This window comes from Poecilia mexicana, unplaced genomic scaffold (genome assembly GCF_051168715.1).
Source record: "Poecilia mexicana isolate PSO_F unplaced genomic scaffold, ASM5116871v1 scaffold_23, whole genome shotgun sequence".
Taxonomy (NCBI): Eukaryota; Metazoa; Chordata; class Actinopteri; order Cyprinodontiformes; family Poeciliidae; genus Poecilia; species Poecilia mexicana.
The window spans coordinates 18421881-18441874 of NW_028263392.1; the positions used below are offsets into that span (position 1 = coordinate 18421881).

The window sequence follows — 19994 nt, forward strand, 5'->3', positions numbered from 1 at the left end:
ATCTAAACGAGACCTTAAAGTGGTTCCAGTTTCTCTCGATGGCCAACCTGTTGAAACTGTGGCACATGACTATATTTTGAAGAACTGTTGTCAGAGACTCTACCTTTCAAGACGACTTGGTGATCTTGGAGTGAATTTGGAAAAAATCATTTTATTTGTCACAAAAGAAGGGTTCGGTGAATGCGCATATGAATCTGATGGTTTGGTACCTCAAAAAAGGTTAAGAACCACTGGCCTAAGGTTATCATCTGTTGGCAGAAATGTAATACAATAATCTGAATTATGCTGTCAATAGTAGCCTAAGCATCTGAAAATAATCATTTTTTTTTATTTTACCTCAGAATTTGTCATTTAATGAGGGTGGTCTCCTCTCTCATTCTGCTATGTCTCTATGTGGCCATCCTGGGCTACTATTGTGTAGCCCAGGATGGAAAAACTCACAAAATCTGATAAATAGGCCAATACAGCATCCTAAAGTCTATGTAAGTGTACATTTCTACTATTACTGATTAACTTTTTTATAACTAACACACTAGACAAGAGTGACACGCTAAACAACCCCCACTAAACCCCCAACATATACACCAGTTAAGGTTATAGCCCAAGTCTGTACCTTCAAATTACAGCTCATAATCGCCTCCCATAGACAGACAGTGTAGGCATATCATACATTTTCTGATTCCTTAGAGTCTGTTGAGTATTTTAGTCATTAACTCTTGTGTCCCTGATGTCCCTGGATACCGCTGGGATGAAAGAAGTGTATCTAGTTTGGTCAAAAGATGTGGAAAAATGTGTAATAATTTTGGTTTAACGACCTCTAATGACCTCTGTGTTGGTCAGAGAAACTCAAAACATGGCTTAAATGAAAGCCAAGAGTGTCCCCTTTAAGATGATACCAAATATTGCATTATAAACCTTTGACAAATGCCCATACCATGACCCTAAACCAGAGATACAGCAGTCCCAAAATACAGAATTTTTCCAAAGGGGTTGTTTACTTCATGAGATAACTATGACTCAGCTACCATTTTGGAAGGGCTATCATACCAAAATATTCACTAGACACATGTATCTTTTCAAAAAATATTGATAGACTTTGCCACCCTGAAATGGACAAAAATGTCAAATTTTGGCCTCTGGCCCATGGACTATCTGGGTCACAGAGGAGACACGGCAAGCCGCCCTTTTGGATCGGAACATCCTGAGTCGGTTCTGTTGGTACCGACGCCAACAGAACCGGGTCGGAGGGAGCAGGTTACTACTGGAGGAGAGGAAGACTGCGGACCGAGAGGAGGAAGGAGAGATTCTGCAGGGACCTCCTCCTCTTCCTCCTCCTCCTCCTCCTCTTCCTCCTTCGCGGAGCGGAGAGGCGTGACGCGCCCGAACCGCATCTCCAGGATGGCAGGTAGGTCCGGCTGCTGGCTGAGGTTTTAAAGCATGCTGTGGTGCTGATGGTTCGGTTCGGTTCGGATCCCTGGGTTGATCTGCATCGCCGGAGCTCGATGTCTTTAAGCGGTTGCAGCTGCGGCTCTGTGCCCGCTGCGAAGCCTTCAGTCTCGGATCCAGAAGGGAGGAGTCTCCGGTTCCGGAACCGTCAGGAATCTGGACCCTGGTGTTCTGCAATGAGCGGATGGATGAGATTGGGCTCATAACTGGGTCAATGTGAGAGGAGACCGGGCCGAACCGTCAGAGGTGTGAGGATCCGGGCCTCAGACATCAGATACGGGCCGGTACCGAACCCTGATCAATCAGCAGATTTGAAATCCTGGACCGAACCTTTCAGGTCCAAATTGATGAAAGTAAGTACCAGGAGCTGCTTCATGACGAAACAACCAGAGAGCTAATGGACCCGAACCGGTCCAGATTTCCAGAGACTGAAATTCCAGTTGGTTCGTTTTGAATCCGATCTTTGATCTTTGTGTTAACTTGATAAAATGTTAACTTGACGCCTTTTGGACCTTCAAAGAAGGAGAACTTTGGCCCGGTTCACCAGGTCCAGATATCCTCTCACTGGCCACTTTATTAGGCACACCTGGTTGGAGAAACTTCTGCTCCGTGGACCAGATTGACCTGATGACATCACAGTTGCTGCAGTTTCCATGAGCAACGTTGGTGTTGCCGCCAGAACCTTTCGATGGTTCTGTTGCAGACTCCAGGTTCAATCGGGTCAGGGTGAGCAGAACCTCTGGGCCTTTTTCTCTGGAGGTCAGTGAAAGGTCAACAGGAAGTTGTAAGATGTGTAAACAGCCGTGGCTTCGTTTGGTTTGGCTTTAAAACCTCAGGAAAACCATCAGGACGAGTTGTCGCTATGACAACGCGTCCTGTACTGATGGCAGGTGAGTCAGGTGAGTGTCTCCTGCTGCCCAGGTCCTCCTGTCGGGCCCTCGGCTCCCAGCGTCCCTGTCAGACCGCTGGTCCTCTGAGGATGTCGGACCTTGTGATCCTGCTGGGCTCCAGCTTCAGGACCAGGACCGGAATGGACCCCAGAGCCACGTCATGCACACAAACGCTCGCTGTGATGTTTCTGGTGGCTGGCACACTGGTTTCCATGACGACCACAAGCTCACCTGCTGCAGGTAAGCTGCATTTCTTCCAACTCCTGCTAATTGGTGTCGTGGCCTCCAGAAGAAGAATCTGGAATCTGTTTCTATTTCTGATTTTATGTTCATGTTGTCAATCCTCCCACATCACTGACTCACTCTGTCCTCACACACACACACACACACACACACACACACACACACACGCTCTCAGTGAATCATGTGACCTGTCGACGTCTGACTGGAGGCTGGAAGGCAAATTTATTTTTCCAGCATTCAGAAACAAGCAGCTGCAGGTGCATCACATGAAAACAGCAAAGAGGAAAAAACTTTTTCTCAGATGTTATTAAAAAATTATCATAAAATTATTAATTAATAATCATTGTTTCAGTTATTAGTCCATAGCAGCTGTAACTTGACGAGTTTTTATTCTGGATTTAAAGGAACTCAGTGTTTCGGTTGTTTTGCAGTTTTCTGGGAGTTTGTTCCAGATCTGTGGTGCATAGAAACTGAATGCTGCTTCTCCATGTTTGGTACTGGTTCTGGATGCAGAGCAGGCCATGTGGTCCATCTTCCTGGTTTTAGTCAGAACCACATCATCAGCTACATCCACCAATCAGATCGACAGATCTATCTATCTATCTATCTATCTATCTATCTATCTATCTATCTATCTATCTATCTATCTATCTATCTATCTATCTATCTATCTATCTATCTATCTATCCTGCACATGATTCTGCTGCACGGCGTTGCCATGGAAACAGGCCAGATGAAAGAGGCTGTGTGTGTTTAAAGAACGATCAGCTTTAATATTCTCGTCATTAATAAAGAGACGATCAGCTTCACTGAAAATCATCACAGTAAAAATGAGTCTTTGGGTGTGAACATAAAACATCTGATTCCTCTGTTATTAATTAATCCACTGAAAGGAACTTTCTGCTTATTAATAATTTCACTCATCAAAATCTAAATGAATGTCCAGATATTTAAGATCAGCTTCATCCTATTATCCATGTGCTTCATCTGAGTGACTGGAAGTAAATCATTTGTGTCTGTGGAAATTCAACCTTTTGGTTGGATCAAATCAACTCTCCCTTTTGACAGGAAGACATTCCCAGCAGAACCAGAACCAGAACCAGGCTGTGTGCTGCGCTGACTGGAGGTTCTGAACAACCAGACTCACTGAGCAAGGAGTACCTTCTATGAGAACGACAGTTACTACAATATTTTCAGATCAATACACAATATTATTTAAAAAAATAATATTTTGGAACCTTTTGTGAGTTAAAGTAAAATATTACAGCAACACAATAAATCAACCAATCACAGCATTACTTCATGGTCAACCAGACGGTTCTGCTGTTGATTTATGGTAACTATATACAGAATATTCAGACTAAATACCTCAAAATATGCAACCATTACAATAAACAGGTAAAACTGAAATATGACAAACATATCTGAGCTTGATCAGCTGTAGACCCTGTGGAGCTAAACATTAGCAAAGAGCTAACAGATCAATACCTCTGCTATCATCAGAAACATTTATTGATCCAAACGCAGCAATGAAAGTTGACCTGCAACCAGGAGACTGAGGAGAAGCGAGAAAACCTTCAGATGAGACGTTATGATCCACGACTAGCTTCCTGCTCCTAATGGCTGCGCTGGTTCTGCTGCTTTGACCAGAAAGCAGAGAAATCTTCACTGAGCTGCTCGTCTCCATGCAGGCGGGTTCTGTGTACCACCAACCGACAGAACAAGCTGCTACTGACGGCGTGCGCCAGCGTTACGGTTGACAGGAACCAAATGGACACCTGTAGCTAAACGGTAGAAGAACTAGGAGTCAGGAAGGAGAGGTGTGACTGGGCCAGCCAGTTAATTTTAAAAAGTCCAAAACGGTGCCGACAAGCCAGGGGACCAGTATGGCAGCCCAGTTAATTGGTTGATCATCACTTGGTTTTGTCATTCTTCCATTCAAGCACTATCATAAAATGGTGGAAATTATGTTTAAATGAAGCTGTCTAGTCAAAGGCCTTTGACTGTCTAGTCATCTAGTTATAGCTGTTTTGTTCTGAGACCCAGAGAAAAACAATCATCCCCTTTAGACTTTAGCTCTCAGAGCTGCATGAGTCTCGCTAGCACCTCTTTATGACCAGCACATTTCCATATCGAACACTTCTGTGTGATGAAGGTTCAGGGGGTCAGGTAGTTTGTGGCCCTCAGAAACTTTCAGGGGCCCAACCAAAGGTTCAGGGGTCAGATTCATCACATTCTCTTCTTTTATTCTCTACAGGTGTGTTGGATTTGAACAGGACAATGGGGTCATCGTCACATAATTCATCACCATCACCCGCCCCCCCCAGGGGGGCCTCAGACTTTGGTTACCATGGTAACAGTGCTGGAGCTGGCTCAGCAGAGGACCAGGAAGCTGGTGCTCAGGGCATCCACCTACTGCTGAGACCTCCAGACCTGCTGGCCCCCAGTCTCCCCCCGGTACTCCCCCCACACAGCCAGCCCACTCTCACCCCTCCACCCCCCTGGGAGCAGGGCCCCTCCCTAGAGGAAGCATGGGGCTCTGGGGACTACCTGGAGACTCTGTCCTTCATGGTGCCTGACGGGGAGGAACTGGGCCTTGCCACGCCACTACCAAGCCACCCTTGGGACGCGGACTCTGATGGGGACTGGGTCTCTTATGACACGGCCTTCCCGCCCCGTCCAACACTCCCTCTGTTCTCCCGTCCCCCCATGACCCCCTCCTCTACTCCTACTGTTCCCCTTCACACCCACACTGCCCATCTGGATGTTTTTTCCACATGGGATGAGGAATACGACCCGGAGGACATGATGCCTCTGGAACCGACGGAGGTGCTGCTGCCGGACATGAACAGTCTGGAGTACTACACCAACCTTCTGGCCCGGGAAAAGCAGAAGGAAAAGGAGAGGAAGAAGGAGGACCAGATACATGGTACCAAGTCCAGACCCTCCATTACTCCCACAACAACACAAACTCACCTTTCTCCTCTGACCCCAGTCCCAACCCTCAGTGGGCCTCCACCAGATCTAGAGCATAAACATCCACCACGGGGACCCTTCCCTCCCGTCACTCCCTCACCTGCTCTTACAAGTGAAAAGTCACCTACTCTACCAAACACCTCCCAAACCCCTTCCACTCCTGCTCCACCTTCTCCAAAAACCAAAGACCATGGTCCAGGCCTCCCTCCTCGTCCCCCATCTAACACTACCAGCCAGGTGCCACCCCCTCCTCCACTGGGTCCACCGGTTCGGCCTGTCAAACCAGAAAGACCATCAGTGATCACAGAAAAAACAGCAAAACCTCCAGCCATAACGACTACCACCCAGATTACCTCCATCAGCCTCACCAGAGGGCCCCCAGTTACCACACCCAAAGGGGCCCAGACTCCGCTCACCAGACAGTACCTGTGCAATGTCACCAAGCCTGAGCTGTACCTGGTCAGAGTGGGTAAGTCCCCCAGCCTGCATGTGACAGGAATCGCTGCTTCTTCCTTCAGCCACCTGATGAACTTGTTTGTTCTGCAGTGAGTTCTAAAGGCTCATCGGCCGGGTTCAGTCATGTCCGCGATGTCCTGAGGAGAGAGTTCAACCGCTCAATAGAGCTGCAGGTAATCATGTGAACCCATGTACGGTCTCTGGTTTCAAAGCTGGTTCCTTATTATTACTAATTATTGTAAAGAATAAACTATACTGTGCATAAGCTAAGCAAATCCAGCATTATTTCACCTGAAGGAGTTTGGTCAGCATTTTCTGACTTCAGGATGACCCAAACAAGCTTGATTCTCTCTGCTCTGTTTTTCAGTTCCTGAGAACTCCATCCAGTTTTGCCTTTCGTGTCGTGTCTGGACCAATGATATTCACTGCCGTATCTGTCATCAATGCTCTCCGTCAGTCACCGCGCAGTTCAGGCCCCATTCCTACAGTTTCCCCTCTCTATACCATACCTGACCTCTGGTACCAGATCCACTCGGTGCTGCAGTTTGTTCCCACCCATGTTGATGTCAGAGTGTGCAACTTTAGTGAAAGGGTGGAGCGAGGGCTGATAATGGCATATGCAGAGAGCCGAAGAAGGTCACATGAGGGAGGAAACATCACCGTCCAGGTGAGTCTCACCTGTTCATTGACGCGCTGATGTCAGGTCAGATAGTTACATCTCTGACCTCTTCACACAGCTGCTGAACATCACAATGAGCAAAGGCTGGCCAGCAGTGGGGCAGAAGGTTCCTGTTGACATCACTTTCGCTGTACGAGATGGGAGGGGCTATTTGGCGGGGTCAGAGGTTAGCGAACACCTGAGGAAGCTCAGCTTGGTGGAGTTCAGCTTCTATGTTGGATTTCCTGCTCTGCAGATTGCAGAACGTACGTCAACACACAACTGAAGGTTGAACACTGCCGATCGCTGAATAGTTCAGCCACATTTCATAGAAGTAGAAAACAGTTCAAAGGGTTAAACACATGCACTGTAACAAGTGTGAGTTTAAATTTGAAATGCTTGTGTTCACAGCCTTCTACTATCCTGAGCTAAATATGTCCCACCACCTGCGTGACACGTGGGTCCGTACAGGTACAAACGCAGCTCAACTCAACCTAAAGAAGGTTTAAACAGGTCAAACCTTCAGGTCTGAGAGTTTTTCTTGGTGCTCTGTGCTGTTTCAGTCCTGCTGGGTGTTCATGAGCAGCAGGTGGCTGAGAGGAGTTTTAAAGCTCGTCTGGAAAGACGACTGGCTGTGCTACTGGAGGAAGGACTGCAAGAGGCCAGCAGGAGGCGCTGGAGAAGAGCAACCGCTGTGGGCAACAACAGTTTGCAGGTAAAACATGAAACATACAGTAAAATGATTCATTTTAATTTGAAGGTCTTTCATACCTGTGAAGGTCATGTGATCATTTGACTGACTTCCTTGTAAACTGACTCAAAACGACACTTGTTGTGAATTGGCGCTTTAAACTGAACTGCCCGTCTGCAGTTTCTTTGCTTTACCTCCTTCTGTCAGATTACTGTTGAATAAAGGTCACTAGTGCCTGTGTGTGTGTGTGTGTGTGTGTGTATATATATATGTATATATATACATCTCCCTGAACAAGCCCCGGTAACCATCACTGTGGCAGATGTCCAACAAAGACTCTCAGGTATAAAAAACTGGACAGCACCAGGACCTGACATGATCCAGGCCTACTGGCTGCAGAAACTCACTGCCCTCCATGAGCGACTGGCAGCTCAACTGAAGCAGCTGCTACAGAATGGGACTCACCCTGAATGGTTAATTTTTATATATTCAATTCACTTCTATAAATGGAATTGGACCATCTGATTCTCCACGGCTGCTCTGGCTTCCTATGTAGCCTGAACTTTTGTTCTATTTTGTGTTTCACCTGTGCAAAATGTACCCAGGATGACAGACACATTGAATAAATTGATGTTAAGTTTTAAAACAAAATCAAAAACCACCTGTTTATTCTTCATTATGGTTCCTCATGAGAAAACCCAAATTCCAAAATATGCATTCAGATGCAGAACTTTCTATGGAAAAATCAGTCGGCTTGGAAATTCTGTCGGATCTAATAAATCTCCATGGTTGTGTGTCAGGTGGTGCGGATATCCAGGCTGTCCGGTCCAGAGCGCCCCCTAGAGGTGTTTTACTTCGTAGAGGGTCCCGGTGGGGAGAGGGTCCCGGCAGAGGTAACTGCAGCCACCATGAACCGCCTGGACCTACAGAGGGCCGCCATTGTTCTTGGACACCGAGTCCAGAGGCCTCTGGCTCAACGTGAGTGAGAAGCTAAATCAGAGACGGATGTTCCTGGGGTTTAAATCTGAGGCATCAGGTCAGACTCATCTGTTCCTGTCCTGTGTTCAGCTGTAGAGACTCTTTCTGTTCCTCCGGCTGAGACTCAGAGCAGCAGCATTTGGTTGATCGTAGGGGTGGTTGTCCCTGTCCTACTGGCTGTCTTCATTATTATCATTCTCTACTGGAAGCTTTGTGGGTCTGAGAAGCTCGAGTTTCAACCGGATGCCATCAACACCATCCAGCAGAGGCAGAAGGTACAGCTGGAAGTGGTAGATTTCCTCTGGTTGAGATGGAAACAAGTTCAACTCTGACACTGGTGTCCTCTGCAGCTTCAAGCTCCTAGTGTCAAAGGCTTTGACTTTGCAAAGCTCCATCTTGGTCAGCACAGTAAAGACGACATCATGGTGATCCAGGAGACGGGCCCATTACCTGCCCCAATAAAAGAGGCCATGCCCTCCGATGGCGGAGATCTCAACACTCCCAAGTCCAAAGGATCATCCACTAAAGCAGCACGTTCAAGTCGCCGCAGGGGAAGGTCAGCGAACTCCTGTAAAACCTCTTTAAATAGTTGAGTTTGCTAAACATTTCTGCTGCTTTTGTCACTTCAAACATTCAACTTTAAAATTATTCTCCTGTTGTCTGGATAGAAGATGTCGATATGCCCCTGTTATCTCAAACGACTACAAGTCTTAGAAAAGTCCTCAACAACATTTTTCCACCTATCAATTCAGTTTATGTTCAACCAGCTGCTGGACTGAGACATTGTTCCCCTTAGGCTCAGCCCTTCAGACGGAGACTCGTTAGGAAGTGAGCAATCCAGCGGCAGGGAGTCGGCAGAGGAAAGCACCAGACCTGTGGCCACACCCAGTGAGGGCAAACACCACAGGAAGGCCCCTAAAAATGGTAAGACCTGATGATGTCATCATGTAAACTTTAAGTAGGAAGGAGTCACATATTAGGATAATGAGGAGCAGATCAACATATTGTTTTTTGATCAATTTTCTTTCCGTTTTTCTATTTATTGCACCCATGAATGAAGGGAGGAGCAAAATAGGTAAGTTTAGCCATTTACACATTGATGCTACTCTTATTATTACTTACCTCATCCCTCTCATACAGCTTCATCTAGCTTATTCTGAAGTAGATGCAAAACGATGCTTTCATGAGCAAAATCCAACCTGGAAAATAAGACATTTGCCAAGGCTTTTAAGGAATCTGGGGGTGTTTATGTTGAGGAAGGTGACTGCTGGACTAGGAATCAGATGAGACTGAAAAACTGCAGACCACTGAGAAACAACCAGGAGACTGAGCAACTGGGTAAAACAAATAAAAAGATGAGCAGCATGTGAGCTCGTGTCAGCTCTTTAATTAATCACAAGTTTAAACAGTAACATCCTGCACAGCTGAGTTTTCAAAAATGATTTTGGTTGTGTGGGATGACAGGAGGAGATGTGCAGCATCAGTGTTGGGGGGTATGCAACACATCGACCTCTTCAGCTTGTTTTCGCTTGACCAGTGTGTGCATCATGTGGGAAACAGACATGGAATCAGGACTTAACTCTATACAGCTTCACATATTCTCCTGGACTCTAGGGGGCAGTGTAGGGTAAGCATCCAACACTACAACATGTTGAGAAATATAAAACATTTGCTAGTAACAACATGGCGGCATCGATGAGTGTGGTGGTCTTCATGGACAGAATCATGTAGACATTAATGTAAGTTAATAAAATTTACTTTTTGTTTTTAATTGAAACTAAAGAGATTCAGTTTTAAAATGTTTCCTAAACTTTGTCCAACAAATACATTTCTCAAGTGAAAATTTGATCTGGAAAATGTTGATTGTGTTTCATGTTGCGGTTCGGAGTTTGGAACATAATTTTTTATGGGAGGTTCTTTGTGGGTTTTGATTGTAAAATGTCATTATTTCTGTCTTTTAAAACAGCATTTGTGTTTGGACTGAACTGCAAAAACAACAATTTTGAACTTCCCTTAAGCAAAATAAGCAAAGTTGGAAAATCATATAGTTTAGATGTTAAAGCTAAACTCCAACTAAACCTCAGGTAAAATGACCAGTTTTTATTTCATAAGTTGCTTCAGTGCTTGATTTTAATCCCCTTCATCATTTATTTTTACACAATTTTTTATACATTTTAGTTTGTATGTAATTAATGTGTAGTGAGACTCTAATATAGTAAATAGTTTGGTTGCCACCACGTGTTACAGTTGATTCAGTGATCAGTTCACCACCACACTATTTTACATTCAAATGAATACATGAAAAGACATTTGGCTGTGACTGGGGTCGGGTCGGTTCCCCTGCAGACTCCACTCTTCACCTCGTCTCAAACTGACAGATTTTTGTCCATCTCTTGCTGCCGACTGTCCATCGACTGCAGAAAGATGAAGACCCTAAGCCACCAGGACTGCGTCGTCCTCACACTTGTCCAGTTTGTTCAGGGAATGTTCTCTGACTTCTGTGAAATGATGAAGGCATCAGAATATAAAATATTTGTAGATTTAGCTGCTCTACTTGGTACCAGGTGGTTGGTTGATGTGTGTAAAATAATAACTTTTTTTGACTCCTCCTGAGAGTCAGAGACTCTTTTTGGGTTTGAACAGTTCACTGATCAGTCAGTTGTTCCTCTACCCCCAGCGGTCCCATCAGGCAGCGGTCCAGATGAACTTCTCTCCTCATCCTCCATCTTTGACCATGTTGACCGTCTCTCCCGTGGCTCTTCAGATGGAACCCGTCGCCAGGCCAACAAGGTGCAACTTATTGCCATGCAGCCGCGACCAAGTCCGCCTGCGGCACACGGCCCGCCACAGCCGAGTCCCTCCCTCACTGAAAAGGTCAATACTGAGGTAGGTCAGGCACATAACCCGCATGCTGCCATAAGTCATAATAAAGCATATTTTCTGTTGTCCAACAGGTGGCACTAAGGCACAAGTCTGAGATCGAGCATCACAGGAACAAACTGCGCCAACGTGCAAAGAGGCGGGGCCAGTGTGAGTTTCCTTCCATGGACGACATCATGGATGCTTTTGGAGACGGGCCGGTTCAGAGCGAAGCGGCCCAGCGGCTCTACAGCTCCGCCCACGACCACATGGACTGCATCCTTCAGGCCGAGGGAGCCTCACCTCTGACCCCCGCAGATTCCAGGAAAAGGTCAGGGTCGGCCAACGACATCCGAGCTGCGAAGTTTGAACTGGGATAAATCTGTGTCAGTTGTCTCTGTTTGTTAGAAATGATAAAATTATCTGGTTACTTTAAGAAATAGATGTTGTAAATGGTAAAAAGAACTCAAACATGCGTTACCTGTTTAACTTCAGGTTCTGCTTTCTTTACCTTTAGTAGTTTCTGATTCTTTGGACCCTGAGGAGATAAAATCTAACTTTGCTGAATCTGTTTTCATGCTTCTCTGCACTAAAGCTGTACTTCTTGTCTCAAAGGAGATAATCAAAGCAACACTTTGTAATTTAAAGATAGATAATCCAGTGTAGCTCAAAGCTGAATCAGATCCTTTTTGTGTGTTTTTTCTCTCCAGAGGGAGGCGCTCTCCTCGGGGCCGGAGGCCTCATCAAGGACCAGGAAGTCTTCCAGATACAGACAGAGATCGGCTGCTCACAGACCAGAGCGCCACCTACAGGAAGTACCCCGGACTCAACAATGTAGCGTACATGGTGGGACAAACCAAAGTTAACCACAAATCAGTCCACTGTGGGAAATATCAGAGCTGTACAGTTTTGGGAAAATGCTTTTAATGATTTGCTATGGAGCTGGAAATGATGTGGTAAAATCAGTCAACAGTCGGGCCACTAATCAGGAAACATCCGTCAAACAGAACTGGACCAATCACAATGAGAGAGGGATGTTATGAATGGGTCTTCATTAGTGGGCGGGCTACGTCAGGTTGCAGGTTAACTTCCTGTCACTGAAGTTAAAAACTGTTCAGAGTGAAGCTCTCCGTTCCTCACCTGGCCACAATGTCACCAGCAGGAGGAGAACCAAACCAGTGTAGTGATGGATAATAATGTGTACATCATACCAAGTTAATGCTCTGGTTCTGGTGTTTTACACCACAGATGTACGGCTAGCAGCTCATCCCGCTCCAAAAGATGGCAGAACTTCTGACCAATCAGTCGTTCCTCTGCTCCTCCTCGTACAGCGGTCCCATCAGGCACCGGCCCAGATGAACTTCTCTCCTCATCCTCCATCTTTGACCATGTTGACCGCAGTTAAATTAAAGTCATAATTACGCTCCTCCACGTCTGCTGGTCCACTGCAGTTGTTGAGATGTTTGCACTTTGCGAAGTCCGGCCTGCATTGATGTAAATCACGGACCAATTAAGACATGCAGTCTGTTGCCACTCAAATCGCTGGTGGACAATACCAAGCTCGGTGGGCTGGCGCCATCCCTGAGGTGGTTATGAAAATGGGGAAGAGCTGAGCAGAGTGCATTAATCTGTTTTTTTTAATTTTTTTATTAAATTTTAACATTCTCAGTGATCTAACCTGCTTACCAAAGAGAAGAGCTGTTTTGGAATATTTGTATTCTGACAGTATTTTTTGCATCTGGCCGACTTTTATCAGTCTTTTTGATGTGTAGAAGAAAAGCACCTGCTGCACATTGTGCCAGTGGGGCTCAGCAATGCCCCCTATCTGTGTGGCATGGTACTTTGTGCCTCACCCCGCACATTTTCACTGCATGGCCAGTCAGAAAAATCAAATATGTCCGTCTTAGTTATTGAATATATCAGACACACTGTGATCAAACATGAACGTAAAGAGAGACACCGATAAATATGCACCAACTATCTACTTTATTCCCTTGTGTGTGACACAGCGCCCCTAGAGGTGAGACACAGTACTGCCTCACCTCATACTTCTTCCATGTATTTGAACAGGCAATGCATAAATGTGGAAATTTTTATCATACAATTGCTGAATCTCTAATCTTACAGACAATAAAATGATTGATAAATGGACAAAATAATTTTCTGTCATTGTTATAACCGATCTTACTTTTCATGAGGACAAGTGAGGCACTGCTTCACCTGTTTGTGTTTGGCGGATGGTCATTCTGTTACAGTGGTTGGTATGAGTACCACAGTTCAGCTGAGGATTGGTCTGATGTCGCTCTGATGGGGTCTTTGTGAAATGATAAAATTTGACTTTCAGATTCCCAGGTGGGCCCGTTAAGAACCACCACAGCTGAACATCTTCTCTGATCCGTTTCCTGGCAGTCGGACCCTGACCTGCCCCCAGACCACGGCAGTCCCTCCCCTACTGATGAGGTGTTTGACTCAGCCCCAGCTCCTCCTCCTTACATGCCCCCCCAGCCTTCTATTGAGGAAGCCCGGCAGCAGATGCACTCCCTGCTGGATGATGCCTTCGCCTTGGTATCACCATCTTCACAGGCCAGTGGCGTAGTGAGTGACCTGGGCGATGGGCAGTTGGAGTCTTACTCTGCAGCCCCTCAACTCCAACAACTTATTTTCCACATTGAGATCAAATACTTTAGTTATGCACTGTGAAATGTTTCTACTTTTGTCCGCAGAGATACGCGGAGTTGGGAGTCTCCCCCACATCCATCCAGGGTCTGCTGCAGAGGTCAGCTTCATCTGGACACTTAGAAACACGCCCAGGTCTGTAGACTGAAGGATTAACTCTGTGTCTGTGTCCCAATCAGGCAGGGCCTGGGCTCAGGAGGATACGTTTCTACTGGAGAACAACTGCAGGAGTCAGTGTACTCCAACAGGGGGAAGTATGAAGACCCTCCTTCATCTTCCAGACCCCGACCTGTTGGGGGCAGTACAGGTACAATGAGCAAACATCCAGTCTTCTGATCTGAGTCACCACACTCCTGCTCTCACCCCCCACCAACAAATTGGTGACCCAGAAATACTCTTAACACCCCCACATACTCGGGCATACTGCGTGGACTCTGCGCGTACTATCTGTGGATGGTTGAGACTTTATATTCAGGTGTACTGATTGCCTAAAATTGTCTTGAGACAAATTTCTTTATTTACCACAATCCTAGTGGATACTAGCAAGTTTGATGAGCTAGTTGGGTGCCTAGCTTTGTTTCTTCTCCTTCTGGGAAGCCTCAACACACCTGTCAGTGCGGGACAGAATGGTTCACATGTTGGTTCATCCATCAACGTCAAAGAGCCTCTGCTGAGTCAGCAGAGCTTCCTGCTGCTCATTGGGGCAGAGGAGCTCTGAATACAACTGCAATCAAACAGGATCCATTCATAATAAGCTTAACTTATTATGTTCCAGAAGCACAATTTTGGTCGACGTAATAATTTGTACAGCTATCCACAATGAGCAGATACCCGATCATCAGAGACCACCTCTCTGTGTAATACACCATGTCAGTGTAAATGTAGCTAATAAAGCCTGTTGCTGTGGAGCATGTTTGCTTTTTGTGACATCACTGTATCATGTTGACTTTAAAATAATATGAAGTGATGTGACCCCCACCCTAACCTCAGCAGCTCGGTGTGTCATGAAATCCAGTTTGATGTTAACAATATTTCCACCGGGCGGGCAGCGGTCATAAAAATGTATCCTTCCACAGACATGTCTGGCGGACGTCCACTTTGAGTCCCCATAGAGTTCGCGCGGACCTCCACAGACTGAAGTACGCCTCATTATGTGGGGGCCTTTATTGTCTTGTCTGTGTCTTTCTGTTACCCTCCAGGGGCCCAGCTTCACCATCTGACTCAGGTGGGTTTGTCCAGTCAGATCGGTGCGTACCCTGGAGTAGGTCGCAGCATGTCTGGACCCACTGGCTCCAGCTGGCACCAGCAGCACTCAGACCAGGACCTATCCAGACCTGGAGGTAGCAGAGAAAGTGTAAGCCATGAAACGGACGAGATCCAGACCATACAGAACAGTTCTATTGGTTAAATGACTGACAGGAACTTTTGGGGTACAAGAGTGTATATCTCATTTAGTTCTACCCTACCAGTGGTGTTACTCACAACAGACATGTTTTATTGAACCTCAGTCAGCCTTGTTGTTCCTTTTCAAAGTGCTTTATAAATAAAGTGCAATGGGATGCTAAAGATGCTCTGAACGTCGTTCTAATCTACAGCCTCGCCCCGTTTGTTGAGAATTAACTCATCCTTGTATTTTCTCCAGGTGCTGTCGTTCCCTGAGTTCTCCTCTTCATCTGTTTTTCAAATGCCCAGCTCTTCATTACGGGACCCATCAGCTCCACCCCTCCTCTTAACCTCGCCCACCCCAGAATATCCACCAGAGGATGCCTCACCATCTGCCCACACATCCGCCTCTCTCATCAAGGCGATCAGGGAGGAGCTGCGACGGCTGGCCCAGAAACAGGCGGCAGTGACCAGCTACCCTTAACTGACCTGCACCTTTTTAAATCAGGAGTTACAGTAGCTGTTCTACTAGTTGGTTAAGTACCTTGAACTGTGCCGCTAATCGTAAAATACCCATGATCTAAATGGCAGCGTCTCCTGACGACCACCAGGACTTAACAGGGTTTTATCTTTTTATTTGTCTGTCCACTACCCTTTCGCCCTGCATTCATTGCCCAGATTCACATTTCCACTAAAGTGCTTCCTGGAGTAGATCACTGAGGATCGGCCGACCTGGACTCCTACACTGAATCATCCTTTTTGAACTTCTGGAACAACAATACAGCCCCCAACCATGAAATGAGAGGTCCCTCTGGAGTTGTGAAGTTGATGGCCTTTTGTGGTCTAGTCATCTACCTTCAACTCTAGGAGCTCATCCCTCCTGGCCTTCTGAAGTGGATAATACCTGTTGGAGTTCTGAAGCAGAAGCATTGCGATTGGTTTGGTTTTGAACTTGGATTGTACTTCTCAATTTCTGAACCTATCTTAGTGGGAGAGTTTTCAGTTGGTCTTTAGTGAACTAGTCACACATCCTGCTCTTTTGCTTAAAGCAACATTGTTGACCTTGCTGAGTGAATGTCTAGGAGTTGTACAACAAACTGTTTTGCTATTGTCTTTGAGTTCCTGGTGTAAAAGGCCCTTTAAACCTTTGGTCACTGCTCCCTACTAGAGTTATGAAGGCTGGATGACCCATCAGTCCTTGTTGAGGTAATTCTTCACATGAAGAAACTTCTGAACCCTTGTAGACCTGATGATGGGTCTTATGGTTCTACAGCAGATTATCACTTCTGGATTAAATTGACCTTCTGAATAATCTGGTATGGGTTCCCCCTTTTAGGGTTTTAAAAATGTTGCTCCAGTGTTTTCTAGATTAGTTTTGATTCTTACGTGGACTTTATTCAACCTTTTTAGCCTTCTGAGATAAATGGGAAAGTGAAAATCTGCAGCAGATCGTTGTTTCCAGGATAATTGGGCCATTGTTAACCTAGAGGGAACATGTGAAGCTCACTGTCCTTCCAGAACCTGCGGGCATTTGCCCATTCTTGGGGGTGTATCGTTCCTTCTGAAGTTCTGAAGTGGGTAATCTTTCTGGATTCCCTGTGGTGCTAATTGTCAGCCTCATTACATTTACACATTGACCACATACTGCCTTCCATGATCCATCAGCCACGGTGATCATGTATGCATCTACGAACCATACAGAAAATATATTTGCACTGTTTATAGCAGGAGGTGCAGCAAAGTTCTGACAGCATGACAAAATACACACACAAATACATACATATATATGTGTGTGTATGTATGTGTGTGTGTTCATATAAAGGTATATAAATGAAATACTTAGAAATAGAATCCCAACGAGCACAATATTAATGTGAGAGTTACTATTGGAGTATTGAGATGTTCTGTATTTTTTATTGCTTATATATGAAATGATGCTTTAATGCTTTATTTAAATCAAAAAAAGACCAAACTACTGTTCCATGGTTGTAAACTCTTGTGTTTGAGCTTGCTGTAGATTCTGAGACCGTTTGTTGCGTTGCATCGCTGCTAGCTTGTGTGTTTGTGTATCGGTGGTAAAAAAGAAATTGCAGCAAAAGCATCACTTCTCCAGCTTTTTGTGATTTATCTGTTGCTCCCATCTGTTTTCTGTAGACACTGAAGATGGCGCTAATGTTATGTTGGAGATGGTTCCAGTGTTTCTGTAGGAGTGTGGAGATGGGAGTCTTGGTATTCTCCTCAGCTGCAGCTGCTTCTCAGTGAACAGTTTGATGCTGCACACAAGAGGAACAGCCATGAAAAGAATGATTCCTCTTTTCAGTGAAGCTCCAAAAAAGGGAGGAGAAAAGGAAAAGAAATGTCACCAACCTGAGCTGTTGGTTTAGTTTATCTTCCATGGAATTTGGTAGAACTTTTCATGTTTTGAGAGCATAATCGCTGAAAACAGAATTATTGGCAACAGACCCACACATTTAGCATCTGAACGAGACCTCGTTCAGTTGGTGATGCTTCCAAGCGGCCCCAGCCCTGCAGCAGCAGGAAATGTCCAGAGTGAACTCGCGGTGGTAGGAGCTTACGTTGCGGTTTTGTAATCACAGCTGAAAAGGACCCAGTGATAAAAGCATAAGAAGTGCTGCTCTGGTCCAAACACACCTTGGTTCAAAGTCAGGCTGACGGTGGTTTACTGGTTTCTGCTCAGGTCAGTCAAAGAGCTGCGTTTGTCTCGCCGGCAGCTTCTCTAACGTGTAACCGTTACCAAGGTTACGCTGATATGACAAGCTCTACATTGTTCAGTCAGCTTGTTGAGCAGCGTTTGGACAACTCTGTCCACACGGCAATGAAAGGATAAGGTCCTTTTTCATTTCAAAATACGAGAGTCAAGCTGAACGTTTGCACATTTCCATCAGATCCTAGAATTCCTCCTGAGGTCTAGAATTGAAATCTTGAATGTTGGAGAAGAAAACAGCTCCTATGTTGTCCTGTTAGGATGAGCCAGCTGAATCAAAGTGTCCATTCCTCATTGAGCTGAACTACAATAAGATAATTCTCTATTGGGCTAGTGTTGCACTTTCTGCAGTTGGGACGCTTCATGTTCTGGTTTGTTAAAAGTTCATGTGGCTCCAAAAACCCAACCCGAGGCGCAGGCCATTATTACTTTATTTTCTGTTTGTGGCAGCTTTACTGGAAGTCTGCACACATCTAGATGAAGGCTTGCTGGAGTTCAAGTGCAGTTTTGGACAAGCTGCTTCTTCTTCTTCTGTCCCATGGCGTCCACAAGCCCAACTTGTCTCAGGAAGTCCTGACGCTTTGATTCAGCCGTTACCAGACGGCTGCGTCTCTCTGCTGAAAGAATCTGTTGCTTTCTGGAAAGCCGTTGACCTTTTGTCTGTTTGTGTTTCCACATGAGCTTCTGCTTTTCTTGGCATGTTCCACCATGTTTAAGGCTTTAGCTGTTTTTGATGTCCCCAATAATGTTCAGCATGCTGCTAAAATACGTAAAAGTTCAAACAGTGAAGAGTTGTTTCACGTCTCGGTCAGTGAGCAGTGATTAATGTCTCAGCTCATTATTCATCAGCTTTTTTTAAATACATTTCCAAATGATATTTTTTAATCTAAAAGAAGATGGCTCTAGTAAATAGTGTATAAATGAAAGTGGACATGATGTTGAATAGAAATATATATAAATATATCTAAAAATATTTTATCTGTGATTGCTAAATGGACTGGAAGATCAGCTCGGCCTGGTGCCAACTCATCCTTCATGGACCAACTGCAGAATGCTACTGGCTTGGAACTCTGATTGGACAATGCACCTGTCCGTCAAGCTGTAGGGCTTAGCCACGCCCACAGGATCACATGGTGCTATTTCACAGACTCCAGGTGGATCTGAAAGCCACCAGATCACCATCATGAAAACGACAAAAGTCCTGCAGATGTTCCAGTCTGCAGGTTCCTCCTGAATGTTTCCAGCAAACAGTCACAAGGTGGATGTTCCTCCATGACTCGGTGGTTCGATGCTCGCAGGTCACAGAAGATCCTTCACTAAACAGACTGTCCAAAAATATTCCATTTGGAGTTTTGTGATTCTCACATCTTTTTTCTCCTTCGTCATGTTGGACCTAATAATGTACACCATCATTTTTACCTGAACTCTGTATATTTTTGGACCAATTGATTCACTGTTGTAGTGCAAAACTGGTATTTTAGATGTGTTTGTTAACAGAGCGGCAGCTGGACCGTCCTCATGGTCTCCAGGCTGCCAAGTGAACCATGAGTTGGTTGTAATGGAGTCCTTAAAGTCAAAGCTTAAGTTGGGTCCAAAGAGACCCAGAATGGGAGTGAAAGACCTGTGGACACCCAGGGTGGGATCATCCAAACTAATTCTGGGTACGAATTGACCCCGCTCTGAGAAATGAAGAATATCTGGTCCTCAGTGAAAACTGCAGTTTTGTCATGAAGGAACATCCACTCAGCTGTTGCTCTGAGCTCAACCACATTCCTGTTTGTTCTTCAGAACCCGACGGCCTGCCCTGACTCGGTGAGTCCAGCTGTGACCTGATGGACTCGTGGGCCGGGCCGGGTCTCAGGGTCTCATGGCGAGCCTCGCCTCCTAGACGCTCTGTGAGCTTCATAATCTGGTGTTTCAAGTCCGACTGATTGTGTTAACAGACATTAAAGACACATTCGGAGTCAAACCTGTTGTCATTTATGAAAACTTTCTGCTTTTATCCACTTTAAA

The 19994-nt window shown here is 45.5% G+C and overlaps 1 protein-coding gene across 1 annotated transcript; it reads left to right on the forward strand.

The window, feature by feature from the left end:
* The first annotated feature begins 1396 nt into the window (after positions 1-1396).
* si:dkeyp-27e10.3 (UPF0606 protein KIAA1549) lies at positions 1397-19950 on the forward strand. The gene is made up of 20 exons (XM_015010055.2): positions 1397-2576; positions 4837-6024; positions 6102-6184; positions 6379-6678; positions 6749-6935; positions 7081-7140; positions 7233-7384; positions 8161-8338; positions 8429-8613; positions 8689-8894; positions 9135-9262; positions 9399-9413; positions 11016-11224; positions 11293-11528; positions 11908-12043; positions 13607-13792; positions 13921-13973; positions 14053-14180; positions 15073-15227; positions 15516-19950. The coding sequence occupies exons 1-20, from the start codon at positions 2309-2311 to the stop codon at positions 15738-15740; spliced, it is 4278 nt and encodes a 1425-aa protein (XP_014865541.2). The 5' UTR covers positions 1397-2308; the 3' UTR covers positions 15741-19950.
* Positions 19951-19994: the final 44 nt, after the last annotated feature.